Source organism: Oncorhynchus mykiss, chromosome 2, assembly GCF_057628025.1.
Source record: "Oncorhynchus mykiss isolate SJ-2025 chromosome 2, ASM5762802v1, whole genome shotgun sequence".
Taxonomy (NCBI): Eukaryota; Metazoa; Chordata; class Actinopteri; order Salmoniformes; family Salmonidae; genus Oncorhynchus; species Oncorhynchus mykiss.
The window spans coordinates 102,784,963-102,807,411 of NC_143023.1; the positions used below are offsets into that span (position 1 = coordinate 102,784,963).

Consider the following 22,449-nt stretch of genomic DNA (forward strand, 5'->3'; position numbering starts at 1 on the left):
GAACAAGTCCTTAAGTGGTCCAGCCAGAGCTCGGACTTGAACCTGATCAAACATCTCTGGAGACCTGAAAATAGCTGTGCAGCGGCACTCCCCATCCAACCTGACAGAGCTTGAGAGGATCTGCAGAGAAGAATGGGAGAAACTCCCCAAATACAGGTGTGCCAAGCTTGTAGCATCATACCCAAGAAGACTCGAGGCTGTAATCCCTGCCAAAGGTGCTTCAACAAAGCACTGAGTAAAGGGTCTGAATACTTATGTAAATGTCATATTTGTCTTTATTGGCTATTGTGAGTAGATTTGATGAGGGAGGGGAAAAAACAATTATCAATTTTAGAATAAGGCTGTAACGTAACAAAATGTGGAAAAAGTCAAAGGGTCTGAATACTTTCCCAAGGCACTGTAGTGTATATTGTGCAACCGCATCAACCCAGCAGGCAAAATTGGTTGTAATGACATAATCTCAACCAGTTTAGCCTGCTACTTTTTAATAAGTTGTAAAATCAACGTGAAATACAACTTGAAAAGATAAGTCATAGTAGCTCACATTTAACCGATGAGCCAGACTCATGTCTACAATGACATGATGGTTTAGGTCTAGATTAACTAGATTCACACCATAGACACCCTTATACTAAATCCAGCTCCGTTATGTAATCAGTGCTTGAGAGCGAAGATGTGAGGAAGGCAGATATCAGAAACTAGAGTCATATTACAGAAAACAGACAGATGGCCTGGAAAGAACTCATGCAACACAACACAATGTAGATGATTTTGCTGCAGCTAAGTAAGTTATCGCCTTTCAAAAATATATAAGAGATATTCTAAAATCAAATAACTTTCGGATTGAAATGCCACGTTGTACGGCACAAGTTTCTGCATGATAAAATCTGTATTGATCTTTATACCAACCAATCAATATTTCTCTACTACGTTCCAGGACGCTCCCAGAGTCCCCCCCAGACTCCAGCTCTGAGCCGTACTCCCCTCAACAGGTCAATGGTAAGTCCAGCTCTGAGCCATACTCCCCTCAGCAGGTCAATGGTAAGTCCAGCTCTGAGCCATACTCCCCTCAGCAGGTCAATGGTAAGTCCAGCTCTGAGCCGTACTCCCCTCAGCAGATCAATGGTAAGTCCAGCTCTGAGCCGTACTCCCCTCAGCAGGTCAATGGTAAGTCCAGCTCTGAGCTGTACTCCCCTCAGCAGATCAATGGTAAGTCCAGCTTTGAGCCGTACTCCCCTCAGCAGATCAATGGTAAGTCCAGCTCTGAGCCGTACTCCCCTCAGCAGGTCAATGGTAAGTCCAGCTCTGAGCTGTACTCCCCTCAGCAGATCAATGGTAAGTCCAGCTTTGAGCCGTACTCCCCTCAGCAGATCAATGGTAAGTCCAGCTCTGAGCCATACTCCTCTCAGCAGGTCAATGGTAAGTCCAGCTCTGAGCTGTACTCCCCTCAGCAGATCAATGGTAAGTCCAGCTTTGAGCCGTACTCCCCTCAGCAGATCAATGGTAAGTCCAGCTCTGAGCCATACTCCTCTCAGCAGGTCAATGGTAAGTCCAGCTCTGAGCCGTACTCCCCTCAGCAGGTCAATGGTAAGTCCAGCTCTGAGCCATACTCCCCTCAGCAGGTCAATGGTAAGTCCAGCTCTGAGCTGTACTCCCCTCAGCAGATCAATGGTAAATCTGAGCTCTCTTTTCCCTTGACTCTCTCCTGCTTCTTCCTGCCTCTCTCAATTAAGAACAGTTTATGTTGTGGTTGTGAAGGAGAGTGAATTGAGGACTTGAAGGTATAGAATAACAAAGGAAAGGCTGGGGTTGATGGACTAGAGGATATGGTGTTGGGATTGATTGATTAAAGGATATGGTGTTGATGGACTAGAGGATATGGTGTTGATGGACTAGAGGATATGGTGTTGATGGACTAAAGGATATGGTGTTGATGGACTAGAGGATATGGTGTTGGGGTTGATAGACTAAAGGATACGGTGTTGATGGACTAGAGGATATGGTGTTGATGGACTAGAGGATATGGTGTTGATGGACTAAAGGATATGGTGTTGATGGACTAGAGGATATGGTGTTGGGGTTGATGGATTAAAGGATATGGTGTTGGGGCTGATGGACTAGAGGATATGGTGTTGGGGTTGATAGACTAAAGGATATGGTGTTGGGGTTGATGGACTAAAGGATATGGTGTTGGGGTTGATGGACTAGATGATATGGTGTTGGGGTTGAAGGATATGGTGTTGGGGTTGATGGACTAGAGGATATGGTGTTGGGGTTGATAGACTAAAGGATACGGTGTTGATGGACTAGAGGATATGGTGTTGATGGACTAAAGGATATGGTGTTGATGGACTAGAGGATATGGTGTTGGGGTTGATGGACTAGAGGATATGGTGTTGGGGTTGATAGACTAAAGGATACGGTGTTGATGGACTAGAGGATATGGTGTTGATGGACTAGAGGATATGGTGTTGATGGACTAAAGGATATGGTGTTGATGGACTAGAGGATATGGTGTTGGGGTTGATGGATTAAAGGATATGGTGTTGGGGCTGATGGACTAAAGGATATGGTGTTGGGGTTGATGGACTAGACGATATGGTGTTGGGGTTGATGGAGTAAAGGATATGGTGTTGGTGTTGATGGACTAAAGGATATGGTGTTGGGTTGATGGACTAGACGATATGGTGTTGGGGTTGATGGAGTAAAGGATATGGTGTTGGGGTTGATGGAGTAAAGGATATGGTGTTGGGGTTGATGGACTAAAGGATATGGTGTTGATGGACTAAAGGATATGGTGTTGGGGTTGAAGGAGTAAAGGATATGGTGTTGGGGTTGATGGACTAAAGGATATGGTGTTGATGGACTAAAGGATATGGTGTTGGGGTTGAAGGAGTAAAGGATATGGTGTTGGGGTTGATGGACTAAAGGATATGGTGTTGATGGACTAGAGGATATGGTGTTGGGGTTGATGGACTAAAGGATATGGTGTTGATGGACTAGATTATATGGTGTTGGGGTTGATGGAATAAAGGATATGGTGTTGATGGACTAAAGGATATGGTGTTGGGGTTGATGGAGTAAAGGATATGGTGTTGGGGTTGATGGACTAAAGGATATGGTGTTGATGGACTAAAGGATATGGTGTTGGGGTTGATGGAGTAAAGGATATGGTGTTGGGGTTGATGGACTAAAGGATATGGTGTTGATGGACTAGAGGATATGGTGTTGATGGACTAGAGGATATGGTGTTGGGGTTGATGGACTAAAGGATACGGTGTTGGGGTTGATGGACTAGAGGATATGGTGTTGCGGTTGTTGGACTAAAGGATATGGTGTTGGGGTTGATGGAGTAAAGGATATGGTGTTGGGGTTGATGGACTAAAGGATATGGTGTTGATGGACTAGAGGATATGGTGTTGATGGACTAGAGGATATGGTGTTGGGGTTGATGGACTAAAGGATACGGTGTTGGGGTTGATGGACTAGAGGATATGGTGTTGCGGTTGTTGGACTAAAGGATATGGTGTTGGGGTTGATGGACTAAAGGATATGGTGTTGGGGTTGAAGGAGTAAAGGATATGGTGTTGGGGTTGATGGACTAAAGGATATGGTGTTGATGGACTAAAGGATATGGTGTTGGGGTTGATGGAGTAAAGGATATGGTGTTGGGGTTGATGGACTAAAGGATATGGTGTTGATGGACTAGAGGATATGGTGTTGATGGACTAGAGGATATGGTGTTGGGGTTGATGGACTAAAGGATACGGTGTTGGGGTTGATGGACTAGAGGATATGGTGTTGCGGTTGTTGGACTAAAGGATATGGTGTTGGGGTTGATGGAGTAAAGGATATGGTGTTGGGGTTGATGGACTAAAGGATATGGTGTTGATGGACTAGAGGATATGGTGTTGATGGACTAAAGGATATGGTGTTGGGGTTGATGGACTAAAGGATACGGTGTTGGGGTTGATGGACTAGAGGATATGGTGTTGCGGTTGTTGGACTAAAGGATATGGTGTTGGGGCTGATGGACTAAAGGATATGGTGTTGGGGTTGAAGGAGTAAAGGATATGGTGTTGGGGTTGATGGACTAAAGGATATGGTGTTGATGGACTAGAGGATATGGTGTTGGGGTTGATGGACTAAAGGATATGGTGTTGATGGACTAGATTATATGGTGTTGGGGTTGATGGAATAAAGGATATGGTGTTGATGGACTAAAGGATATGGTGTTGGGGTTGATGGAGTAAAGGATATGGTGTTGGGGTTGATGGACTAAAGGATATGGTGTTGATGGACTAAAGGATATGGTGTTGGGGTTGATGGAGTAAAGGATATGGTGTTGGGGTTGATGGACTAAAGGATATGGTGTTGATGGACTAGAGGATATGGTGTTGATGGACTAGAGGATATGGTGTTGGGGTTGATGGACTAAAGGATACGGTGTTGGGGTTGATGGACTAGAGGATATGGTGTTGCGGTTGTTGGACTAAAGGATATGGTGTTGGGGTTGATGGACTAAAGGATATGGTGTTGGGGTTGATGGAATTAAAGGATACGGTGTTGGGGTTGATGGACTAAAGGATATGGTGTTGGGGTTGATGGACAAACGGATATGGTGTTGGGGTTGATGGACAAACGGATATGGTGTTGGGGTTGATGGACTAAAGGATATGGTGTTGGGGTTGAAGGAGTAAAGGATATGGTGTTGGGGTTGATGGACTAAAGGATATGGTGTTGATGGACTAAAGGATATGGTGTTGGGGTTGATGGAGTAAAGGATATGGTGTTGGGGTTGATGGACTAAAGGATATGGTGTTGATGGACTAGAGGATATGGTGTTGATGGACTAGAGGATATGGTGTTGGGGTTGATGGACTAAAGGATATGGTGTTGGGGTTGATGGACTAGAGGATATGGTGTTGGGGTTGATGGAGTAAAGGATATGGTGTTGGGGTTGATGGACTAAAGGATATGGTGTTGATGGACTAGAGGATATGGTGTTGATGGACTAGAGGATATGGTGTTGGGGTTGATGGACTAAAGGATATGGTGTTGGGGTTGATGGACTAGAGGATATGGTGTTGCGGTTGTTGGACTAAAGGATATGGTGTTGGGGTTGATGGACTAAAGGATATGGTGTTGGGGTTGATGGACTAGAGGATATGGTGTTGCGGTTGTTGGACTAAAGGATATGGTGTTGGGGTTGATGGACTAAAGGATATGGTGTTGGGGTTGAAGGAGTAAAGGATATTGTGTTGGGGTTGATGGACTAAAGGATATGGTGTTGATGGACTAGAGGATATGGTGTTGGGGTTGATGGACTAAAGGATATGGTGTTGATGGACTAGATTATATGGTGTTGGGGTTGATGGAATAAAGGATATGGTGTTGATGGACTAAAGGATATGGTGTTGGGGTTGATGGAGTAAAGGATATGGTGTTGGGGTTGATGGACTAAAGGATATGGTGTTGATGGACTAGAGGATATGGTGTTGATGGACTAGAGGATATGGTGTTGAGGTTGATGGACTAAAGGATATGGTGTTGCGGTTGTTGGACTAAAGGATATGGTGTTGGGGTTGATGGACTAAAGGATATGGTGTTGGGGTTGATGGAATTAAAGGATACGGTGTTGGGGTTGATGGACTAAAGGATATGGTGTTGGGGTTGATGGACAAACGGATATGGTGTTGGGGTTGATGGACAAACGGATATGGTGTTGGGGTTGATGTACTAAAGGATATGGTGTTGGGGTTGATGGACTAAAGGATATGGTGTTGATGGACTAGATGATATGGTGTTGGGGTTGATGGAATAAAGGATATGGTGTTTATGGACTAGATGATATGGTGTTGGGGTTGATGGAATAAAGGATATGGTGTTGATGGAATAAAGGATATGGTGTTGGGGTTGATGGACTAAAGGATATGGTGTTGATGGACTAGAGGATATGGTGTTGGGGTTGATGGACTAAAGGATACGGTGTTGGGGTTGATGGACTAGAGGATATGGTGTTGCGGTTGTTGGACTAAAGGATATGGTGTTGGGGTTGATGGACTAAAGGATATGGTGTTGGGGTTGATGGAATTAAAGGATACGGTGTTGGGGTTGATGGACTAAAGGATATGGTGTTGGGGTTGATGGACAAACGGATATGGTGTTGGGGTTGATGGACAAACGGATATGGTGTTGGGGTTGATGGACTAAAGGATATGGTGTTGGGGTTGAAGGAGTAAAGGATATGGTGTTGGGGTTGATGGACTAAAGGATATGGTGTTGATGGACTAAAGGATATGGTGTTGGGGTTGATGGAGTAAAGGATATGGTGTTGGGGTTGATGGACTAAAGGATATGGTGTTGATGGACTAGAGGATATGGTGTTGATGGACTAGAGGATATGGTGTTAGGGTTGATGGACTAAAGGATACGGTGTTGGGGTTGATGGACTAGAGGATATGGTGTTGCGGTTGTTGGACTAAAGGATATGGTGTTGGGGTTGATGGAGTAAAGGATATGGTGTTGGGGTTGATGGACTAAAGGATATGGTGTTGATGGACTAGAGGATATGGTGTTGATGGACTAGAGGATATGGTGTTGGGGTTGATGGACTAAAGGATACGGTGTTGGGGTTGATGGACTAGAGGATATGGTGTTGCGGTTGTTGGACTAAAGGATATGGTGTTGGGGTTGATGGACTAAAGGATATGGTGTTGGGGTTGATGGACTAGAGGATATGGTGTTGCGGTTGTTGGACTAAAGGATATGGTGTTGGGGTTGATGGACTGAAGGATATGGTGTTGGGGTTGAAGGAGTAAAGGATATTGTGTTGGGGTTGATGGACTAAAGGATATGGTGTTGATGGACTAGAGGATATGGTGTTGGGGTTGATGGACTAAAGGATATGGTGTTGATGGACTAGATTATATGGTGGTGGGGTTGATGGAATAAAGGATATGGTGTTGATGGACTAAAGGATATGGTGTTGGGGTTGATGGAGTAAAGGATATGGTGTTGGGGTTGATGGACTAAAGGATATTGTGTTGATGGACTAAAGGATATGGTGTTGGGGTTGATGGAGTAAAGGATATGGTGTTGGGGTTGATGGACTAAAGGATATGGTGTTGATGGACTAGAGGATATGGTGTTGATGGACTAGAGGATATGGTGTTGGGGTTGATGGACTAAAGGATATGGTGTTGCGGTTGTTGGACTAAAGGATATGGTGTTGGGGTTGATGGACTAAAGGATATGGTGTTGGGGTTGATGGAATTAAAGGATACGGTGTTGGGGTTGATGGACTAAAGGATATGGTGTTGGGGTTGATGGACAAACGGATATGGTGTTGGGGTTGATGGACAAACGGATATGGTGTTGGGGTTGATGTACTAAAGGATATGGTGTTGGGGTTGATGGACTAAAGGATATGGTGTTGATGGACTAGATGATATGGTGTTGGGGTTGATGGAATAAAGGATATGGTGTTTATGGACTAGATGATATGGTGTTGGGGTTGATGGAATAAAGGATATTGTGTTGATGGACTAAAACATATGGTGTTGGGGTTGATGGACTAAAGGATATGTTGTTGATGGACTTGAGGATATGTTGTTGATGGACTAGAGGATATGGTGTTGGGGTTGATGGAATAAAGGATATGGTGTTGATGGACTAAAGGATATGGTGTTAGGGTTGCTGGACTAAAGGATATGGTTTTGGGGTTGATGGACTAATGAATATGGTGTTGGTGTTGATGGACTAAAGGATATGGTGTTGATGGACTAGAGGATATGGTGTTGATGGACTAGAGGATACGGTTTTGATGGACTAAAGGATATTATGTTTGGGTTGATGGACTAAAGGTTATGGTGTTGGGGTTGATGGACTAAAGGATATTGTGTTGATGGACTAAAGGATATGGTGTTGGGGTTCATGGACTAATGGATGTGGTGTTGGGGTTGATGTACTAAAGGATATGGTGTTGATGGACTAGAGGATATGGTGTTGATGGACTAGAGGATATGGTGTTGATGGACTAAAGGATATGGTGTTGGGGTTGATGGAGTAAAGGATATGGTGTTGGGGTTGATGGACTAAAGGATATGGTGTTGATGGACTAGAGGATAGGGTGTTGGGGTTGATGGACTAAAGGATATGGTGTTGATGGACTAGAGGATATGGTGTTGGGGTTGATGGAGAAAAGGATATGGTGTTGGGGTTGATGGACTAAAGGATATGGTGTTGATGGACTAGAGGATATGGTGTTGATGGACTAGAGGATACGGTGTTGATGGACTAAAGGATATGGTGTTGGGGTTGATGGACTAAAGGTTTTAGTATTGGGGTTGATGGACTAAAGGATATTGTGTTGATTGACTAAAGCATATGGTGTTGGGGTTGATGGACTAAAGGATATGTTGTTGATGGACTTGAGGATATGGTGTTGATGGACTAGAGGATATGGTGTTGGGGTTGATGGAATAAAGGATATGGTGTTGATGGACTAAAGGATATGGTGTTTGGGTTGATGGAGTAAAGGATACGGTGTTGGGGTTGATGCACTAAAGGATATGGTTTTGGGGTTGATGGACTAATGGATATGGTGTTGGTGTTGATGGACTAAAGGATATGGTGTTGATGGACTAGAGGATATGGTGTTGATGGACTAGAGGATATGGTGTTGATGGACTAGAGGATACGGTGTTGATGGACTAAAGGATATGATGTTTGGGTTGATGGACTAAAGGATATGGTGTTGGGGTTGATGGACAAAAAGGTTTTAGTGTTGGGGTTGATGGACTAAAGGATATTGTGTTGATGGACTAAAGGATATGGTGTTGGGGTTGATGGACTAAAGGATATGTTGTTGATGGACTTGAGGATATGTTGTTGATGGACTAGAGGATATGGTGTTGGGGTTGATGGAATAAAGGATATGGTGTTGATGGACTAAAGGATATGGTGTTTGGGTTGATGGACAAAGGATATGGTGTTGATGGACTAAAGGATATGGTTTTGGGGTTGATGGACTAATGGATATGGTGTTGATGTTGATGGACTAAAGGATATGGTGTTGATGGACTAGAGGATATGGTGTTGATGGACTAGAGGATACGGTGTTGATGGACTAAAGGATATGATGTTTGGTTTGATGGACTAAAGGTTATGGTGTTGGGGTTGATGGACTAAAGGATATTGTGTTGATGGACTAAAGGATATGGTGTTGGGGTTCATGGACTAATGGATATGGTGTTGGGGTTAATGGACTAAAGGATATGGTGTTGATGGACTAGAGGATATGGTGTTGATGGACTAAAGGATATGGTGTTGGGGTTGATGGAATAAAGGATATGGTGTTGGAGTTGATGGACTAAAGGATATGGTGTTGATGGACTAGAGGATATGGTGTTGGCGTTGATGGAGAAAAGGATATGGTGTTGATGGACTAAAGGATACGGTGTTGATGGACTAAAGGATATGGTGTTGGGGTTGATGGACTAAAGGTTTTAGTGTTGGGGTTGATGGACTAAAGGATATTGTGTTGATGGACTAAAGCATATGGTGTTGGGGTTGATGGACTAAAGGATATGTTGTTGATGGACTTGAGGATATGTTGTTGATGGACTAGAGGATATGGTGTTGGGGTTGATGGAATAAAGGATATGGTGTTGATGGACTAAAGGATATGGTGTTAGGGTTGCTGGACTAAAGGATATGGTTTTGGGGTTGATGGACTAATGAATATGGTGTTGATGGACTAGAGGATATGGTGTTGATGGACTAGAGGATACGGTGTTGATGGACTAAAGGATATTATGTTTGGGTTGATGGACTAAAGGTTATGGTGTTGGGGTTGATGGACTAAAGGATATTGTGTTGGGGTTCATGGACTAATGGATGTGGTGTTGGGGTTGATGTACTAAAGGATATTGTGTTGATGGACTAAAGGATATGGTGTTGGGGTTCATGGACTAATGGATGTGGTGTTGGGGTTGATGGACTAGAGGATATGGTGTTGATGGACTAGAGGATATGGTGTTGATGGACTAAAGGATATGGTGTTGGGGTTGATGGAGTAAAGGATATGGTGTTGGGGTTGATGGACTAAAGGATATGGTGTTGATGGACTAGAGGATAGGGTGTTGGGGTTGATGGACTAAAGGATATGGTGTTGATTGACTAGAGGATATGGTGTTGGGGTTGATGGAGAAAAGGATATGGTGTTGGGGTTGATGGACTAAAGGATATGGTGTTGATGGACTAGAGGATATGGTGTTGATGGACTAGAGGATACGGTGTTGATGGACTAAAGGATATGGTGTTGGGGTTGATGGACTAAAGGTTTTAGTATTGGGGTTGATGGACTAAAGGATATTGTGTTGATTGACTAAAGCATATGGTGTTGGGGTTGATGGACTAAAGGATATGTTGTTGATGGACTTGAGGATATGGTGTTGATGGACTAGAGGATATGGTGTTGGGGTTGATGGAATAAAGGATATGGTGTTGATGGACTAAAGGATATGGTGTTTGGGTTGATGGAGTAAAGGATACGGTGTTGGGGTTGATTCACTAAAGGATATGGTTTTGGGGTTGATGGACTAATGGATATGGTGTTGGTGTTGATGGACTAAAGGATATGGTGTTGATGGACTAGAGGATATGGTGTTGATGGACTAGAGGATATGGTGTTGATGGACTAGAGGATACGGTGTTGATGGACTAAAGGATATGATGTTTGGGTTGATGGACTAAAGGTTATGGTGTTGGGGTTGATGGACTAAAGGATATTGTGTTGATGGACTAAAGGATATGGTGTTGGGGTTGATGGACTAAAGGATATGTTGTTGATGGACTAGAGGATATGGTGTTGATGGACTAGAGGATATGGTGTTGGGCTTGATGGAGTAAAGGATATTGTGTTGGGGTTGATGGACTAAAGGATATCGGGTTTGTGTTGGGAGTTAGAGCAGAGTAGAGTAGATATGAAGAGAGAGTGAAAGACGAGAGAGAGAGAGATAAGAAAAGACACTGACTCAGTCAGTGAGTTAGTCAGGAAAGGGGGTTGGGTATTCAAGAAATGGTTGAGGACAATGAGGAGGAGGATAAGTAGGCAGAAATGGAGGAAGTGGAGGACTATGATGTGTCTGTTCAGTGGTAAAGGACTATGATTGGTCAGTTCAGTGGTAAAGGACTATGACGTGTCAGTTCAGTGGTAAAGGACTATGATTGGTCAGCTCAGTGGTAAAGGACTATGATTGGTCAGCTCAGTGGTAAAGGACTATGATGTGTCAGCTCAGTGTTAAAGGACTATGATGTGTCAGCTCAGTGTTAAAGGACTATGATGTGTCAGCTCAGTGTTAAAGGACTATGATGTGTCAGCATATATAGGTATACAGGGTAGTCAAGGTAATTGAAGAGGATACCACCTCATACGTACTAGGGGTACCGATGTGCCGGGGTAGTCAAGGTAATTGAGGAGGATACAGTGCATTCGAAAAGTATTCAGATCCCTTGACTTTTTCCACATTTTGTTACGTTACAGCCTTATTCTAAAATTAATCAAATAAAATCCTCATCAATCTACACACAATTGTATATTGTAGCAAATCTATTTAAAAACTGAACTACTTTATTTACATAAGTATACAGTCCTTTTGCTATGAGACTCGAAATTGAGCTCAGGTGCATCCTGTTTCCATTCATCATCCATGAGATGGTTTTACAACTTGATTGGAGTCCACCTGCGGTAAATTCAATTGATTGGACATTATTTGGAAATGCACACACCTGTCTATGTAAGGTCTCACAGTTGACAGTGCATGTCAAAGCAAACAACAAGCCATAAGGTTGAAGGAATTATCCGTAGAGGTCTAAGACAGGATTGTGTTTGAGGCACAGATCTGGAGAAGGATACCAAAATATGTCTGCAGCATTGAAGATCCCCAAGAACACAGTGGCCTCCATCATTCTTAAATGGAAGAAGTTTGGAACCACTAAGATTCTTCCTAGAGCTGGCCGCCCGGCCAAACTGAGCAATCTGGGGAGAAGGGCCTTGGTCAGGGAAGTGACCAAGAACCCGATGGTCACTCTGACAGAGCTCCAGCGATCCTCTGTGGAGATGGAATCACCTATCATGTCTTTATGGTAGAGTGGCCACACAGAAGCCACTCCTCTGTAAAAGGCATATGACAGCCAAAAGGCAACTAAAGACTCAGAAACAAGATTCTCTGGTCTGATGAAACCAAGATTGAACACTTTGGCCTAAATGTCAAGCATCACGTCTGGAAGAAACATGGCACCATTCCTACGGTGAAGCATGGGGGTGGCAGCATCATGCTGTGGGGATGTTTTTCAGTGGCAGGGAAAGATGAACGGAGCAAAGTACAGAGAGATCTTTGATGAAAACCTGCTCCAGAGTTCTCAGGACCCAATGCACAGAACCAAGAAAATGCAGAAGTGGATTCGGGACAAGTCTCTGAATGTCCTTGAGTGGCCCAGCCAGAGCCCGGACTTGAACCTGATCGGATATCTCTGGAGAAAACTGAAAAAAACTGTGCAGCGCGACGCTCCCCATCCAACCTGACTAAGCTTGAGACGATCTGTTGGGAAAGAATGGGAGAAACTTCAAATACAGGTGTGCCAAGCTTGTAGCGTCATACTCAAGAAGATTTGAGGCTGTTGTCGCTGCCAAAGGTGCTTCAACAATGTACTGAGTAAAGGGTCTGAATACTTATGTAAATATGATATTTCTGTTTTTTTATTTGTAATACATTTGCAAAAAATATAAACTTGTTTTTGTTTTGTCATTATAGGGTATTGTGTGTAGATTTATGAAGGAAAAAAACAATTTAATCCATTTTAGATGAAGGCTGTAACCTAACAAAATGTGGAAAAGGTCAAGGGGTCTGAATACTTTCCAAATGCACTGTGTCGACAACATTGACCCCACAGTGACCGTACGTACATAACCCAACCAGAAGCCATGGATTACAGGCAACATTCGCTATGAGCTCAAGGCTAGAGCTGCCACTTTCAAGGAGCGGGATACTAATTCAGACACGTATAAAAAATCCCGCTATGCCCTCAGATGAACCATCAAACAGGTAAAGCATCAACACAGGACTAAGATTGAATCCTACTACACCGGATCTGATGCTCGTCGGATGTGGCAGGACTTGAAAACTATTACGTTCTACAAAGGGAAACCCAGCCGCGAGCTGCACAGTGACGCGAGCCTACCAGATGAGCTAAATGCCTTTTATGCTCGCTTCGAGGCAAACAACACTGAATGTATGAGAGCACCAGCTATTCTGGACAATGTGTGCAAGACCATTAAACCGGTTAACATTCACAAGGCCACGGGGCCAGACGGATTACCAGGACATGTCCTGTGAGCATGGGCGGACAAACTGGTAAGAGTCTTCACTGACATTTTCAACCTCTCCCTGACAGTCTGTAATACCTGCATGTTTCAAGCAGACCACCATTGTCCTTGTGCCCAAGAAAGCGAAGGTAACCTGCCTAAATGACTACCACCCTGTAGTTCTCACGTCTGTAGCCATGAAGTGCTTTGAAAGGCTGGTAATAGCTCTCATCATCAACGTCATCCCGGAAACCCTAGACCCACTCAAATTCGCATACCGCCCCAACAGATCCACAGATGTTTGCAGTCTCTATTGCACTCCACACTGCCCTTTCCCACCTGGACAAAAGGAACATCTATGTGAGAATGCTGTTCATTGACAACAGCTCAATGTTCGACACCATAGTGCCCACGAAGTTCATCACAAAGCCAAGGACCCTGGGACTAAACACCTCCCTCCGCAACTGGATCCTGGACTTCCTGACGAGCCGCCTCCTGGTGGTTCAGAGTAGCCTAGTGGTTAGAGAGTTGAACTAGTAACCGGAAGGTTGCAAGTTCAAATCCCTGAGCTGACAAGGTCCAAATCTGTTGTTCTAACCCTGAACAGACAGATAACCCACTGTTCCTAGGCCCTCAATGAAAATAAGAATTTGTTCTTAACTGACTTGCCTAGTTAACTAAAGGTAAAATTAAAAATTAAAAAATTAAAAAGCATAGGTAACAACACATCTGCCATGCTGATCCTCAACACGGGGGCCCCTCAGGGGTGCATGCTCTGTCCCCTCCTGTATTCCCTGTTCATCCATGACTGCGTGGCCAAGCACGACTCCAACACCATCATTAAGTTTAGGCAGTGGTAGGCCTGATCACAGACAACGATGAGACAGCCTATAGGGAGGAGGTCAGAGACCTGACAGTGTGTTACCAGGACAACAACCTCTCCCTCAACGATGAGACAGCCTATAGGGAGGTCAGAGACCTGCCAGTGTGGTGCCAGGACAACAACCTCTCCCTCAACGATGAGACAGCCTATAGGGAGGTCAGAGACCTGCCAGTGTGGTGCCAGGACAACAACCTCTCCCTCAACGATGAGACAGCCTATAGGGAGGTCAGAGACCTGGCAGTGTGGTGCCAGGACAACAACCTCTCCTTCAACGTGATCAGGACAAATGAGATGATTGTGGACTACAGGAGAAGGAGGACCGAGTACTACAAAATTCCATAGTAAATACTACATGGTCGAGGGCTACTACAGTATTGTATTGTACTGTAATATTTTTGCATGTAGGCTGCTATGTTAAATACCTGAAATATTCTGAAATATTCTGAAATACTCTGAAATATTCACATAATAGCTGGATTACCTACAGTATATTTCTCACTGAAATGATATGTATCTTTCTGCATTCCAATGCAAGTTGTAGAAGGCAACACAAGTAGTCTACAAGTGTCAACACAACGTTCTTACGTCCTGACCCTCACACACACCCGTGTTGGTCTTTCCCATCAGTGAGAAGGTGTGGAAGGTGTTATCTGATTGGCAGACCTCCAGGAAGGAACAATGGAAAGTACCATTAGCCTAAGGTGGAGGGAACCTGCCCTGATTACCAACGAGATGAGACAGAATTAAAATGATAGCACTGTATTTCTGTATTGGATAAACACAGGGCCTTCAGATTGTATTCACACCCTTTTCACTTTTTCCACATTTTGTTACATTTAGATTTAGATTTATGTTTTTAGAAATGTTTACAACTTAATTTAAAAAAGTAAAAGCTGAAATGTCTTGAGTCATTAAGTATTTAACTCCTTTCTTGTGGCAACCCTAAATACGTTCAGGAGTAAAAAGTGGACTGTGTGTAATAACAGTGTTAACCAGATGTTTTAATGACTGCCTCATCTCTGTACCCTACACAATTATCTGTAAGGTCCCTCAGTCGAGCAGTGAATTTTATATAGAGATTCAACCACAAAGACCAGGGAGGTTTTCCAATGCTTCACAAAGAAGGTCACCTATTGGTAAAAAAAATCATGACTTAGAATATGTGGACAACTATAAATACCTAGGTGTCTGGTTAGACTGCAAACTCTCCTTCCAGACTCATATTAAACATCTCCAATCCAAAATTAAATCTAGAATCTGCTTCCTCGTAAAACTGACAATCGTACTGATCCTCGACTTTGGTGATGTCATTTACAAAATAGCCTCCAACACTCTACTCAGCAAACTGGATGCAGTCTATCACAGTGCCATCCGTTTTGTCACCAAAGCCCCATCAACAACCCAACACTGCGACCTGTATGCTCTCGTCGGCTGGCCCTCGCTACATATTCGTCGCCTGGCTCCAGGTCATCTATAAGTATTTGCTAGGTAAAGCTCCGCCTTATCTCAGCTCACTGGTCACCATAACAACACCCACCCGTAGCACGCGCTCCAGCAGGTGTATTTCACTGGTCATCCCCAAAGTCAACACTTCCTTTGGCCGCCTTTCCTTACAGTTCTCTGCTGCCAATGATTGGAACGAATTGCAAAAATTGCTGAAGTTGGAGACTTATATCTCCCTCACTAACTTTAAGCATCAGCTATCTGAGCAGCTTACCGTTCACTGCAACTGTACACAGCCCATCTGTAAATAGCCCATCTGTAAATAGCCATCCAATCTACCTACCTGATCCCCATATTGTTTTATTTACTTTTCTTCTCTTTTGCACACCAGTATTTCCAGTATTTCTACTTGCAAATCATCATCTGCACATCTATCACTCCAGTGTTCATTTGCTAAATTGTAATTACTTCGCTACTATGGCCTATTTATTGCCCTACCTCCTTACCTCATTTGCACACACTGTATTTAGACTTTTTCTATTGTGTTATTGACTGTATGCTTGTTTATTCCATGTGTAACTCTGTGTTGTTGTTTGTGTCGCACTGCTTTGCTTTATCTTGGCCAGGTCGCAGTTGTAAATGAGAACTTGTTCTCAACTGGACTACCTGGTTAAATAAAGGTGAAATAAAATAAAAAATAAATAAAATAAAAAGCAGACATTGAACATCCCTTTGAGCATGGTGAAGTTATTAATTACACTTTGGATGGTGTATCAATACACCCAGTCACTACAAAGATACAGTTGTCGGAAGGGAAGTAAACCCCTCAGGGATTTCACCATTTTAAAACAGTTACAAAGTTTAAGTTAATGGTTGTGAAAGGAGAAAACTGAGAATGGATTAATAATATTGTAGTTACTCCACAATACTAACCTAATTGACAAGTGAGAAGAAGGAATCCTGTACAGAATAAAAACATTCCAAAACATGCATCTAAAGTAATACTGCAAAAAATGTGGCAAAGAAATTAACATTATGTCCCTTACAAAGTGTTATGTTTGGGGCAAATCCAACACAACACATCACTTAGTACTACAATTCATTTTTTCAAACATGGTGGTGGCTGCATCATGTTATGAGTATGCTTGTCATCGGCAAGGACTAAGGAGTTTTTTAGGATAAAAATAAACGTAATGGAGCTAAGCACAGCAAAAATCCTAGAGATAACCTGGTTCAGTCTGCTTTCCAACAGACACTGGGAGACAAATTCACCTTTCAGCCGGACAATAACCTAAAACATAAGGCCAAATATACACTGGAGTTGCTTACCAAGACAACACTGAATATTCCTGAGTGGCCTAGTAATAGTTTTGACTTAAAATCGGCTTGAAAATCTATGGCAAGACTAGAAAATAGTTATCTAGCAATGATCAACAACCAACTTGACAGAGCTTGAATAGTTTTTTTCAAGAATATTGTGAAAATATTGTGCAATCCAAGTGTGCAAAGCTCATAGAGACTTATCCAGAAAGACTCAACAGCTGTAATTGCTGTCAAAGATGATTCTAACATGTATTGACTCAGGGGTCATTATGTGGTATTGTGTGTAGATAGGTGAGGAAAAAAACGTATTTTATCCATTTTGAATTCAAGCTGTAACACAACATGTGGATTAAGTCAAAGGGTTTGAATACTTTCTGATGGCACTGTATCTTAATGGATGGGAGGGTCACACTCACAGCTATTACAATACTGTGTCATCTGAGGGTTTTTCCTGGTAAAAGATTGTATGGGAACCTGGCCACAGATTATCAATAGTAGCATTCAAAAACACCAAATACACTGGACAAAGAATGCTGGTTTGACCCTGTGTCTGTCTTCAGTGTATTTGGGTCATGTTATCAGACTCAGTGATAACCAGGACTAGGAACGTCTATTGTATATACACATAGATGTTTATGGACGGTGCCTTCGTCCATTCAGACCCCTTGACTTTTTCCACATTTTGTTACGTCACAGCCTTAAAATGGAATACTTTGTATGTTTTTCCTAATCAATCTAAACACAATACCCCATAATGACAAAATAAAGCACAGGTTTTCAGAATTTTCGAACAGGTCGTTGTCCTGTTAGAAGGTGAACCTTCGCCCCAGTCTGAGGTCCTGAATGCTCTGGAGCAGGTTTTCATCAATGATCTCTAAGTACTTTTCTAAGTTCATCATTGCCTCGATCCTGACTAGTCTCCCAGTCCCTGCTGCTGAAAAACATCCCACAGCATGATGTTGCCACCACCATGCTTCAACGTAGGGATGATGTCAGGTTTCCTCTGGAAATGACACTAGGCATTCAGGCCAAGGAGTTAAATCTTGTTTCTCATAGTCAGTGTCCTTTAGGTGCCTTTTGGCAAACTCCAAGCGGGCTGACATGAGCCTTTTATTTAGGAGTGGCTTCCGTCTGGTCACTCTACAATAAAGACATGATTGGTGGAGTGCTGCAGAGATGGTTGTCCTTCTGGAAGGTTCTCCCATCTCCACAGAGGAACCATCAGGTTATTGGTCACGTCCCTGACCAAGGTCCTTCTCCTCTGATTGCTCAGTTTGACCGGGCGGCCAGCTCTAGGAAGAGTCTTTGTGGTTCTAAACGTCTTCCATTTCAGAATGATGGAGGCCACTGTGTTCTTGGGGACCTTCAATGCTGCAGAAATGTTTTGGTACACTTCCCCAGATGTGTGCCTTGACACAATCCTGTCTCGACGCTCTATGGACAATTTCTACGACTACATGGCTTGGTTTTTGCTCTGACATGCCCTGTTAACTGTGGGAACTTATATAGACAGGCGTGCGCCTTTCCAAATCATGTCCATTCAATTGAATTTAAAAACATCTCAAGGATGATCAATCGAAACAGGATGCACCTGAGCTCAAGTTCGAGTCTCATAGCAAAGGGTCTGAGTACTTATGTAAATAATGCCTTAGAATAAGGCCATAACGTAACAAAATGTGGGAAAAGTCAAGGTGCCTGAATACTTCCCGAAGGCACAGCGGTCTAAGGCACTGATGATTCAGATGATACAGTATGATGATCAGAACAGGCAGAACTTGATAATACTGCATAAAAATGTCTTCCTCCCTGCCTTTCTCCCCATCTTCCTCCCTGTCTTCCTCCTTGTCTTCCTGTCCTTCTCCCTGTCTTCCTCCCTGTCTTCCTCCCTGTCTTCCTCCTTGTCTTCCTGTCCTTCTCCCTGTCTTCCTCCCTGTCTTCCTGTCTTCCTCCCTGTCTTCCTTCTTGTCTTCCAGACACTCACATGCTGAGGACCATGACACCAGAGAACATGTGTCACATGACCTCGCCGCCGCCGCTCCCCCCGCATGGCCATGGCTATCCAAACATGCACCGGGACATGTACCTAAAGCCTGAGCCAATGATCTCGCAGTACCCCATTGGTCCCACCTCCAGTGGGAGTTGCCAGGACCTGCAACAGAGCCAGATGCTGCATCAACTATTGCAACACCCACAACAAGGGCAAGAGTGAGTGATCAATCAACAAATGAACCAATCAATCAACCAAACAATTAATGAATTGTAAACATCTGCAGTTGTGAAGGGGAGGAGGATGAAGATAATGGGATAATGTACAGACTGTTGAAACTGTAGATAATGTGATCCTGTAGATACTGACATACTGTAGATACTGAGATACTATAGATAATGTAAATACTGAGATACTGTAGATACGATAGAGAATGTAGACCCTAGAAAATGTCAATATTTTTTGTAGATACTGTAGATAAAATAGATACCGTGGATGAGATACTGAAATATTATAGATAATGTAGATTCTGAGATACTGTTAATACTATAGATACTGTAGTTAATGTAAATACTGAAATACTGTAGATACTGAGATAATGTAGATAGTGTAGATACTGTAGATACCGTAGATAATATAGCTAATGTAGATCATGTAGATACTGAGATACTGTAGATACTACACATACGGTAGATACTGTAGACACTGTAGATACTTAGATACTGCAGATACTGATATACTATATATACTGTAGATAATGTAGATACTATAGATAATGTAGATACTGTAGATACTGTAGATACTATAGATAATGTAGATACCATAGATACTGCAGATACGGAGATAATGTAGATACTATAGATAGTGTAGATACTATAGATAATGTAGACACTAGATACTATGGATAACGTAGGTACTATAGATAATGTAGTTCTGTACATGCTATAGATAATGTAGATACTGTAGATTCTATAGATAATGTAGTTACTGTGGATACTATAGATACTGTAGATACTATAGATACTGTAGATACTGTAAATACTGATATACTGTAGACACTATAGATACTGTAGCTACTGTAGATTTTATAGATACTGTATATACTATAGATAATGTAGATACTGTAGATACTATAGATAATGTAGATACTATAGATACTGTAGACTCTGTAGATTATATAGATAATGTAGTTACTGTAGATACTATAGATACTGTAGCTACTGTAGATTCTATAGATACTGTAGATACTATAGATAATGTAGATACTGTAGATACTATAGATAGTGTAGATATTATAGATACTGTAGACTCTGTAGATTATATAGATAATGTAGTTACTGTAGATACTATAGATACTGTAGATACTATAGATCATGTCGATAGATACTTTAGATACTGTAGATACTGATATTCTATATATACTGTAGATAATGTAGATACTGTAGATACAGTATCTACAGTAACTATAGTACCTACAGTATCTACCGTAACTATAGTATCTATAGTATATCAGTATCTATAGTATATCAGTATCTATAGTATTTACAGTATCTATAGTATCTACAGTATCTATAGTATTTACAGTATCTATAGTATCTATATTATCTATAGTATCTACAGTACATCAGTATCTACAGTATCTACAGTATTTATAGCAATTACACTATCTATAGTATCTAAATTATCCATAGTATCTAGAGTATCTACAGTATTTACAGTATATCAGTATCTACAGTATCTATAGTATTTACCGTATCGATAGTATCTATATTATCTATATTATCTACAGTATCTACAGTATCTCAGTATCTATAGTATCTCAGTGTCTATAGTATCTACAATATCTATAGTATCTATAGTATCTACAGTATCTACAGTATCAATAGTATCTACAGTATCTACAGTATCTATAGTATCTATAGTAACTACCGTATCTATATTATTTACAGTATCGATAGTATCTATATTATCTATATTATCTACAGTATCTACAGTATCTCAGTATCTATAGTATCTCAGTGTCTATAGTATCTACAGTATCAATTATATCTACAGTATCTATAGTGTCTACAGTATCTATAGTATCTACACTATCAATTATATCTACAGTATCTACAGTATCTATAGTATCTATAGTGTCAATTATATCTACAGTATCTACAGTATCTATAGTGTCTACAGTATCTATAGTATCTACAGTATCAATTATATCTACAGTGTCTACAGTATCTATAGTATCTACAGTATCAATTATATCTACAGTATCTACAGTATCTATAGTGTCTACAGTATCTATAGTATCTATAGTATCAATTATATCTACAGTGTCTACAGTATCTATAGTATCTACAGTATCAATTATATCTACAGTATCTACAGTATCTATAGTGTCTACAGTATCTATAGTATCTACAGTATCAATTATATCTACAGTATCTACAGTATCTATAGTATCTACAGTGTCTATAGTATCTACACTATCAATTATATCTACAGTATCTACAGTATCTATAGTATCTATAGTATCAATTATATCTACAGTATCTACAGTATCTATAGTGTCTACAGTATCTATAGTATCTACAGTATCAATTATATCTACAGTATCTACAGTATCTATAGTATCTACAGTGTCTATAGTATCTACACTATCAATTATATCTACAGTATCTACAGTATCTATAGTATCTATAGTATCAATTATATCTACAGTATCTACAGTATCTATAGTGTCTACAGTATCTATAGTATCTACAGTATCAATTATATCTACAGTATCTATAGTGTCTACAGTATCTATAGTATCTACAGTATCAATTATATCTACAGTATCTATAGTGTCTACAGTATCTATAGTATCTACAGTATCTATAGTGTCTACAGTATCTATAGTATCTACAGTATCTATAGTATCTACAGTATCTATAGTGTCTACAGTATCTACAGTATCTATAGTATCTACCGTATCTATAGTATCTACAGTGTCTACAGTATCATAAGATCTTTCCACCCAAACGTTTTGTGAGATTATGATAACAACCATATGATTGTATACATAACATACTCATTTACCTCAAAGATATGGGTTGTGGTGGAAATGACAAGGTGTGGTGGAAATGACAAGGTGTGGTGGAAATGACAAGGTGTGGTGGAAATGACAAGGTGTGGTGGAAATGACAAGGTGTGGTGGAAATGACAAGGTGTGGTGGAAATGACAAGGTGTGGTGGAAATGACAAGGTGTGGTGGAAATGACAAGGTGTGGTGGAAATGACAAGGTGTGGTGGAAATGACAAGGTGTGGATGGAAATGACAAGGTGTGATGGAAATGACAAGGTGTGATGGAAATGACAAGGTGTGGTGGAAATGACAAGGTGTGGTGGAAATGACAAGGTGTGGTGGAAATGACAAGGTGTGGTGGAAATGACAAGGTGTGGTGGAAATGA

General features: G+C 41.7%; 1 protein-coding gene across 2 annotated transcripts in view; it reads left to right on the plus strand.

Annotated features, from left to right (window-relative positions):
* myrf (myelin regulatory factor) overlaps positions 1-22,449 on the plus strand; it is a 92,272-nt gene that overhangs the window by 20,918 nt on the left and 48,905 nt on the right. For both annotated transcript variants that reach the window (XM_036961463.2, XM_090217463.1), the window contains exons 4-5: positions 938-999; positions 18,992-19,223. In XM_036961463.2, coding sequence (XP_036817358.2) covers positions 938-999; positions 18,992-19,223 — 294 coding nt within the window. The remainder of the gene's footprint in view (positions 1-937; positions 1,000-18,991; positions 19,224-22,449) is intronic.